Source organism: Lynx canadensis, chromosome A3 (assembly GCF_007474595.2).
Source record: "Lynx canadensis isolate LIC74 chromosome A3, mLynCan4.pri.v2, whole genome shotgun sequence".
NCBI lineage: Eukaryota > Metazoa > Chordata > Mammalia > Carnivora > Felidae > Lynx > Lynx canadensis.
The window spans coordinates 42,659,985-42,670,038 of NC_044305.1; the positions used below are offsets into that span (position 1 = coordinate 42,659,985).

The window sequence follows — 10,054 nt, forward strand, 5'->3', positions numbered from 1 at the left end:
GCCTAGTTGAGATTCTTTCTCTCCCTCCCTCTCTGCCTCTCCCCTGCTTGCCACCCCCACTCTGCAAAATAAATAAACATTAAAAAAAAAAACACTCCAGGAAAAAGTTTTTTTAAAAGGTGTATAATTTGATCAATGTATATACATGGTGCAAAGATCACCACGATCAAGCTAAACAACTTTTCCATCAGTTCCATATAGGTATCCTTCTGTGTGTGTGTGTGTGTATGGTGAGATTTAACTCAAGATCTATCCTCTTAGAAATTTGCAAGTATATAATACATTATCGGTAACCATTATTACCATGCTGTATATTAGCTGCCCACAATTTATTCATCCCACATAACTAAACATTTGCATCTATGACCCACATATCCCCATTGCCCCAACTGCAACCCTAGTCTCAAAAAGCAATGTTCCTTTAAGCACTTAGGGAGGGAAGAGGAGGAGAGGAGAACCTGTTGCAGTTCTTAGCATTAAACACAATCTTTTGGTGGAATTTGCTGAACTCATCCACAGCCATCATAACACATCTCTCATTCCATCCAGGTGGCAATGGATGTGTTGAGGCCTTCAGTGCAGGGCACTGCCCCTGCTATCTGAAAGTCCCCAATAACTATTGGGTGCTGGAAGGAAGCCTGCCATCATCTGTTGTCCCCATCCCTCGGCAGGGCAGTCCCCCATTGTCCCCTCTCGCTGTGAGCAGCCAGCCACCTTCTAACTGTGTTCCTCCCACTGCTTTTACAGAAGATGAATCACATGTCTCCCAGGCTGAGAGCCTTCCTCTCTGAACCCATGGGAGAAAAGGATGTTGCCTGGGTGGACGGGATCAGCCATGAGCTTGCAATCAATTTGGTCACCAAAGGTTTCAACAAGGTAATTCATTGTTTTTCCTATTTCCCCAACTTCTCTCCCCAATGTCTCTTCCCCTAGTCCTGCCAGATGGCAGCTGCCGCTCTGTGTCCCTGCAAGGCGCCATCAGAGAGGAAAGCTGCCACTTGGCAGGGTGCCACAGTCTTCAGTGCTGCTGACCCCTCATGCTTGGGCAGCCTCGAGGGCCAGCAGATGATGGGCAAATTGAATGGCTTTGGCTCAGAGCAGCTGGGCCAGGCATGATTCACTGGGTGTTCCAATACCCAGAGGTCAACAGAAGTGAGCCGGCCGCCCGAGCCTGGGGCTGAGCTGTCAGGACAGATGATTTGGACACACTTCCATCTCCATGAAGAGACTCGCGGGGTCTCACTTGCCCCACCAGGGCACCACCCTGACAGCGGCAAGTGGAGTAACAGCAGACTGGGGGCTACACCAGAGTAAGATACGAGCTTCCAAGATGTCGCTCACAACCCACGAATGGCCTCAAGGGCATCCAGTGGAATCTGAACATTCTTTTTCTATGTAATGATTTGGTTTTAGGGTGCTGGTAAAGCTGCTTGGAACTTTAGGGGAGAATAGGAGACGATCCCAAGAGAACCCAAAGAAAGTGAGCACAGGCAGAGGCAAATGGAATCACGCAGAACATTGCACACTCAGTGGAGAGATTTCACACACAGTTATTGCTGTTCGTTTCCTTCAGTTTTTTTTAATGTTTATTTATTTTTGAGAGAGACTGAGAGAGACAAGAGTGTGAGCGTGGACGGGCAGAGAGAGAGGGAGACACAGAATCCCGAGCAGGCTCCAAGCTCTGAGCTGTCAGCATAGAGCCTGACATGGGGCTCAAACTCACAGACCACAAGATCATGACCTGAGCCAAAATCAGACACTTAACCAACTGAGCCACCCGGGAGCCCCCATTCCCTTAGTTTTTAATGTCAGTCTGCACCACTACGCAGGAAGATGTTACAGAAACACCCAAAGAGGCTGGGAACTGTGGTGTGCACAACTGATAATCAGCGTGGTGTGCCTTCAGTGGGCAATGCACGGCTGCTCCCAGGGGGCATCTGAACTACTGGGCCTGTGGTTTTCTGGTTAACACCTTGCCTGCATCAGCTGCTAAATATTCTGAATATCTACCAATCTAACATCCAACAGGTGATATTGTTAGGAAGCTGGAGATCCGGGACTGAGGTAGATTTGATTCTTTCCTCCAGGATAAAAGATGGGACCAAGCAGGTAGTGAAGTAAGCAAGCCTGCTAGGGAGACAGTTTCCATGGAAAATTCCTCTTCAAAGAAATGATTGTTGCTTTTTCTTTTCTATTGTGGTGTGCCTGCATTGATAGAAAGGGTTCAGCTCAGTGAATTTTTACATATATATATATGCTCATGCCCCCCCCCCCCCCAGATCCAGTGATTGGACACCTCCGGAATGCCATATGATTCCCTTGTGTCTCTCCCTGGCCTGTGTCATCCCCCCACTCTCAGAGGTAACCATTATTCTGGCTTCTAACACCTTCGATTTAATGTTTTTTGCTGTTGTTCGGACATACTCGGCATTTAAAAAAATATTTTTATTTACATATAGCAAATGTCACCTTTTTTAGTACACAGTTCCGCAAGGTTTGACAAATGCATGCAGTCATGAAGCCACTACCACAATCGAGACCTAGGACAATCCCATCACCCCCAAATGTCCCCCTGTGCTTTCATATCCCCCACCCTCAGCCCCTAGCAACCACTGATTTGTTTCCTATCCCTCTAGTTTTACCTTTTCCAGCCTGTGTTTCCAGCCTGACCAGTTGGCATATTTAAGATAAACGAACAAATCGGGGCACCTGGGTGTCTCAATCAGTTAAGCGTCTGACTCCGGCTCAGGTCGTGATCTCACGGTTTGTGAGTTTGAGCCCCGCTTCGGGCTCTGTGCTGACAGCTCGGAGCCTGGAGCTTGCTTCAGATTCTGTGTCTCCCTCTCTCTCTCTCTCTCTCTCTGCCCCTCCCCAACTCACGCTCTCTCTCTCTCTCTCTCTCTCTCTCTCAAAAATGAATACATGTTAAAAAAAAGTATTTTTAAAAAAGATAAGGGGATGAATGTGTAATGGGAAATTTTCAGGCATCCTGGAACCTGTTACACAGATGAAGGGCTGTAGGGAAGAAGGAACTGTTTGGCTGTGTATGACCAGGCCCCTCTTGTGTTCACAACCTCCTGGTGAGCACGGAGATCAGCATGCTACTTCCAGGCCCTACTCATAGGGTCGCTGATTCCAAGCACTGACGCAGGGGATTTCGCCTTTCTCCTTTGCTTTGAGCCCCTCACTCACCCGCAAATGGGAGGAGGGCCTCTATGTCCACTTTACAGAGGAGAAGACAGAGGCTCCAGGGAGTTAATGCCTTGATCAGGGGCCCAAATGAGGGGGAGAATGGCCATGGATTGTACCGTCACAAACCATGCAGGAGGATCAGGGTCCAAGTGGCTACTGCAGCTGAAGGGGCTTCCACTGGGATTTGGTGACGAGACACCAGGGCTGGAGCCTGGCTGGGTGTGCGAAAGGATCCACGAGACACTTTGTAGGTGAACAAGTGCTTCTGGGTAAGGACCGGTCAGTGGTTAGGGCCAGCAGTAAGAGCGTGGTCCAGGGAAGGGGTCTCAGATTTAGCAGATAAAAATGCAGGCTCCTATAGATTTTTAAAGCTTTTCTTTTTAGGGCACTTCTGGGTTCACGCAAAATTGAGCAGAAGATGCAGAGATTTCCACGTACCCCTGCCCCACACGTGTACAGACTCTCTCATTAGCCACACCGCCACCAGAGCGGTGCGTTTGTAATCATTGCAGAAATGACACTGGCACGTCATAAGCACCCAGGCTCCACAGGTTACATTAGGGTTCACTTGCAGAGTTTCTCTGGGTTTGGACACATGCGTAATGACACATATATCCATCTTTATAGTAACGTGCAGAGATGTGACGTCCTCTGAGCTCCTGGCTTTTTCTACCCTGCCTGCAGGAGACCTTAGGGAGAGACACCTTTCTGGGCCTCACGCTAACGTTGGTCTTTGCTGGCCTCTGCTGGGGGGTGGCTGTCCCCTCCCTCAGCTACGGCATGACTTTTAACTAAAACTATTGATTCCTCTATGGATTCACCCAAATCTCTTCAGGACTTCGACAGTCAAAAATTTGGCTGCACCCTTCCTGGGTTATTTTGTGCCTGCCCTTTCCCGAACCAGTCAGCTTTGGCAGATCTAGATCTCTGAGAATCTAGACCTCTGCTGTCTGATACCGCTGGCCGCTGGCCATTTGTACCTTTTGAGCACCTGTCTGAATAAGGATGTGCTCTGCATGTAAAATACACCAGGTTGATTTAAAGATTTAAGATTTTAAAGTCCCCCCCCAAATGTAAGGATCTCATCAATAATTTTTTATTGATTGCATGTTGAAATGATAATATTTTGAAATAGAAAATAAAGCATATATCAGAACTCATTTCAACCTGTTTAGTCCCCCCCTTTTCCTGTGGCTACTAGAAAATTAAAAATTATATATGTGGCTGGCTCACATTAAATTTCTACTGGATAAGGGCACCTGGGTGGCTCAGCTGGTTAAGCGTCTGACTCTTGACTTTGGCTCAGGTCATGATCTCACGGTTCATGGGTTCGAGCCCCCCATGGGGCTCTCCACTGATGGTGCAGAGCCTGCTCTCTCTTCTCCTCCCCCACTCTCTCTCACTTTCTGTCTCTCAAAATAAATAAATACACGTTAAAAAAATAAATTTCTACTGGATAGTGCTGGTCTAGATTTAACAGTGAAAGTGCTACAAAGGACAAAGGAATGCCAGGAAGGGGGAAATACGTTGTGCATAAGGCGCTGAAGGCTTTCCATAGCCCAGCTCTAGCTCTGTCTTATATTCCCCACCCTCATCCACGCCATACCCAAGCCAGACTGTCCATGAATCACAAACACATACAGGACCACCCGCCTTGCAGGCTTTTCTTGAAATGGACATTCACCTGCTTCAGGACCCCATTCACAACTGACCTTCTCTGGGAAGAAAGGCTTCCTTCTGCCCACCCACCCCAGCCTAACGAGCTTGTGTGTCTGAACACTGAGTATTCAATAGGACTCCTTGCTGTGACATTTGTACTGTTGACTATTTTTTGCACACATGGCCTGAGAACCCACACTCATTATGCTAGAGAGGCACAGCTTGCCTTTGGGGCTCTCCCACGTTTCCTCTATGTTGTATGATCATAGTTCTATGATCTTTGTACTCCTCCTCTCCCTATGAAAGCCCTGCCCAGGGGCAAGTGAATTTCCAGGCACTCAGTAAATCCAGGGACTTTGAGCAGTGCCCTGTGGGGCAGTTGCATTACTGTAGGGATAACCCTGAAGTCATCCAACAGAGAGGAAGGACGTTTCCATCCCAGAGACTCTAGTTTGGTTCAATGCTCTTTGAAGACGCTATAAAGTCATATCCTTGAGACTAAATCTTCCTCCTGAAAGATACTTGGAAGGTCAGGAAGGGGTATATGTTCTGGGTGCCTGCTGCCTAAGGCTCTCCTAATAGCAGAACTTGTGTGTGATGTTTGCTACATGTCAGCCACTGACTGGCCTCAGTGTGTGACATATATCTCATTTAATCATCAAAAAATCCTATAAGGTATACGATTTCACCTCCATTTTACCGATTGGGAAACGGAGGGACACAATAGCCATGTGACTGCTCCAAAGTCACTCAGGATGAGAAAGATGAAATTTGAATCTGGGCACAGTCCCAGGGTTGGGGGGCTGGTAATTCAGAGGACCCCACTACCAGACATCTGGGCCCTACAAGAAGTCGGTCACACAAGTTTGGGGTTACCCTGCATAGAGTTGCCAGAAAAAATGCAGGGACCCATTCAGTTAAATCTGAATGTCAGTTAAACAAATACTTTTTTAGTATAAGTATATCCCCAAAGGGCACCTGGGTGGCTTAGTCGGTTAAGGGTCTGACTCTTAATTTTGGCTCAGGCCATGATCTCATGGTTTCTTGAGTCTGAGCCCCGTGTCAGGCTCTCTGTTGGCAGCATGGAGGCTGCTTGAGATTCTCTCTCTCTCTCTCTCTCTCTCTCTCTCTCTCTCCCTCCCTCTCTACCCCTCCCCCACACACGCTGTCTCTGTCTCTCTCAAAATAAGTAAATCAACTTAAAAAAGAAAAGAAAAAAGGATATCCCAGGGAGACATGGAGAAGAAAGAAGAAGGGGCAAGCCCTGCATTGGATTGAGCATTTGCACTAGAGGCAAGGAGTTTTAAGCCAGATATGACTGAGAGGTACTGGATTTTCAAGATTGTCAATGGCTACCAGTTGCCATGAAGGCTGAAGAGCCGGTGAGAGGAAAAGAGAGTTGTTGATCACACAACGAAGTCTTGTGGCCACGTAAGAGCATTCGGTGTAGGCCCCAAGCAGTGGCAGCTCCCAGCAGAGGCGTCAGACAAGCCTGAGAATCAGAGAGGGCAAGATGGCGGACCTCTGTTGTCCACCTAAAACTAATGGGCGCCAACTTTGTTCAAATTTTTAAAAAGTTAAAAAAAAAAAAAAAAAGAAAGAAAGAAAAGGCCAGATGTTACCGTGAAGACGAAAAGTTTTAATTGGCATTGACCAGGACCAGCCACCTAGTGCAAAATGAAGATACGAGGCCCCTCGTTCACATATACTGAGGACTTCAAGATGCAACAGCAGAACACTAAACCAAGGGGGGCTCTGTCCGGGGGTGGTGGGGCACGCTGCCTGCTCGGCGTTGCTGTGTGTCTGTATCTCCCTCCTCGCAGCCAGAAATTCGTGAGCTTTGGTCCGAGAGAGAGGCGAGAGATTTTCTTTTCCTTGGTGAAGGCCTCACTTTCTGGAACCAGCGGAGAAACCGAGCAGGCTTTGGGCAGGGCCGTGACGGGGGCCCACGACTCCGGCTTCCCTTGGGAGCAGGGTGACGTGGGCTGACTTTCCCTCCCCACCACTGGAAGGTGGCAGGGTGAGAGGACAAGAGACAGGTTGCACCTTGGCTCCGGAGGCCACAAGAAGAGGCCCTTCTTCCTACGGCATTCCTGGACAATTTGCCTCTGGTCCTGCGTGCCACACATTCCCTGGCTTCCTGGCTGCTGAGGCTGGTAGGGATGTGGAGGCTCCAATCGCCACCGGCTGATGACCAGCAGCGAGGCCTCTGAAACGGCAGAGCCTGCCACAGGTGCCCAGCCAGATTCTGTCAGTCGAGATGTGCAAGAATGGGGCTCGGGAAAACAGGAGTCAACTTCTCAGATTCTTGGTGATTGCATCTGGAGATTGAAACTGGGTTAAAACGTGCCAGGGGTCTGGAGCCCATTGAAGGTACCCAAGTGCCACTTGCTATTACCATCATTATTATTTATCATCACTAATGCTCCCTCTCCTTGGACAGAGCCAAGGCTCTCCTTGATTCTGTTATTCACTTCTGTGCCTCCCACATCCACTGAAGCTACTGGCTCAATGAACATTCAATAAATGTTCTTTTTTTTTTTAAATGTTGAATTAAAAAACATCTCCATAAAATCATCAGCGAAAGTACAAGGATACTGATAAAGTAAAATGAGATCGTTCTAAGCATCTATACGGCTTTTCTAAAAAGATGATGAAGGTAGCAGGTTAACATGACCATGACATCCTGGCTGTTTTTTCAATCTTTTCAACAACTGGACCATGACTCAAAAGAAGAGACCCCAAGCTCCAAGGCTTGGGCACATTTTACAGCTGGGACTCAGCTACTATTTAATTTCTTAAAAAAAAAAAAATGTTCCCTTTGGTTAGGGTGAAGTTTGCTTTGTTTTATGTAACTGAAAGCAAACAGACACCAGCTGGTTTTCCTGGAGAGGACCCAGGACGGCAAGCGTGGACGCTGGTTCCCATTCACTCCAGGCTGGAGGGCCCCCAAACCAGCCTCGAGAGGCAGGCGTTTACGTGACCTTAAATCTCCAGGCTTTACCATTTAGTGACTCAGTCAATCCTGGCCGTGCAGTCTCAGGCACCACTTTCTCCATGGAGAGCTTGCTCCTTGTCAATAATCATGTGATAAAATTGTAAGAGAGAAATGAAGGCTGTGGGGCAGTAGTTAGAGAATGAGAGAATGCCATAGAGCTATCTGTCCTGGTGTACTTAATGTTAATTGCATGTGTTTTTCATGCACACAGACTCTTCAGAAGGGAAAGGTGGGCAAGGTTTATGGAGTTTATATTCCGTGCTCCCCCCACAGGGCCACATATTCCAGGACAAGCAAGGCATTAGCATTTTCCTAATGTTCTCATTCTAGATCCACTTAATTCCATTTGCAAGGTGGGGGGGGGGGCATGTTGTGTGCCTTCAGGTGATGTAGAAACTGAGGCCAGGTTCTCGGGGGTCTTCACTACGGGTTAAGTGAGTTGCCCAAGGTCCCAGAGCTGGTTTGCAAGAACAAATTGGTACTAAGATGCCCCTCATCTGCCAACGCCACGGGCAGTGATTCTTGATCCAGGGAGATTTTGTCCCCAAGGGAACACGTGGCAATGTGTGAAGATGGTTATGATTGTCACAGTCTGGAGGGATGGGAGAGCGCTACTGGCATCTGGTGGGTAGAGGCCAGAGACGCTGCTAAACTTCCTGCAATGCTCAAGACGGTCTCCGCTCCACCACGACAGCACAGAATTACCCACAATGTCAAGTGAAGAGAGTTAGAAACTCTGCAAGGTCAATAGAGAAAGTGATGGGGTGGGGAGCCTCTCTGACTCCTCTTTGCGTGTGCACATGCGTGTGCATGTGTGCGTGTTTGTGTGTGGGGGTGTGTTAAAAAGAAATACTAGGGGTACCTGGCTGGCACCAGTTGGTAGAGCCAGTGACTCTTGATCGTGGGGTTGTAAGTTTGAGCCCCACGTTGCATGTAGAGATTACTTAATATCTTTAAAGAGAGAGAGAGAGAGAGAGAAATACTAGATCAGAGACCAGAGGGGAGCATTAGAAGTATGCTAAGCTCTTGCTACTCAAAATGTTGTCCCTGGACCAGCTCAGCTGGGAGCATGTTAGAAATGCAGACTCTTGGGGGACCTGGGTGGCTCAGTCGGTTAAGCGTCTGACTTTGGCCCAGGTCACGATCTCAGTTTGTGGGTTCGAGCCCTGCGTTGGGCTCTGTGCTGACAGCTTGGAGCCTGGAGCCTGCTTCTGATTCTGTGTCTCCCTCTCTCTCTGCCCCTCCCCAGCTCAAGCTCGCACTCTGTCTCTGTCAAAAATAAATAAACTTAAAAAAAAGAAATGCAGACTCTCAGGCCCCACTCCAGACTTAATTGAGTCAGAACCTCCCTTTTAACAACGTCCCAGGTGATTTATGGGCTCATTAAAGTTGAGAAAGGAAAGTTCTGGTTCACCCCAGGCTAGACAGCCCTCAATCCCATCCCAAGAGATGTGCATTTATCTTGGCCTCACACCTCACCAGGGGCCAGTCCCAGAATCCCCATCACCCCGGTCAGGGGTTCAGGGCCTGCCGTCATTCTCCCCCACATCTGACCTGTGCCCCTTCCTTTGATTTTCACGCAATTCCTAGTGTTGGAGAAGAGCACATCTGGGCCGGCTTATTATAACCTTTCCCATTTTTCTCCATGCCTCCCCCGCTCCCCACAGGCCTACATCCTGTTGGGACAGTTCCTTCTGATGCACAAGAATGAAGCCGAGTTTCAGAAGTGGCTCATTTGCTGTTGCGGTGCCACCGAGTATGAGGCCCAGGAGAGTTCTAACTGTCTGAAGGAGTGGTGTTCCTGCTTCCTGTGAACACACGTCCCCTTGCTCTGATGCCTGGGTAAACGACAGGTTCTGTACTGATACCCAGGCTTGGGGTCATTATTTTTTGTTCTTTTTTGTTAGTTTTTACTTTAGAGAGAGAGCGCAAGTAGGGGACAGGGGCAGAGGGAGAGAGAGAATCCTAAGCAGGTTCCCTGTTCAACGCAGAGCCTGATGCGGGGCTCGATCCCACAACCCTGGGATCATGACCTGAGCCAAAATTGAGAGTTGATGCTCAACCAGCTGAGCCACCCAGGCGCCCTACTTTTGTTTTTAACTTTAAGGATACACAGTCATTATACCAAGTAGTACAAGAATATATAAAAGAGAACAAACGAAAGACAAGTGATCCTCAAATTGACCACCTAAAAACAATTGTCAT

General features: G+C 48.2%; 1 protein-coding gene across 1 annotated transcript; it reads left to right on the forward strand.

Moving 5' to 3' along the window:
• Positions 1-750: 750 nt before the first annotated feature.
• Positions 751-9,761, forward strand: BANF2 (BANF family member 2). Its single transcript, XM_030309009.1, has 2 exons — positions 751-876; positions 9,517-9,761. The coding sequence occupies exons 1-2, from the start codon at positions 751-753 to the stop codon at positions 9,661-9,663; spliced, it is 273 nt and encodes a 90-aa protein (XP_030164869.1). The 3' UTR covers positions 9,664-9,761.
• Positions 9,762-10,054: the final 293 nt, after the last annotated feature.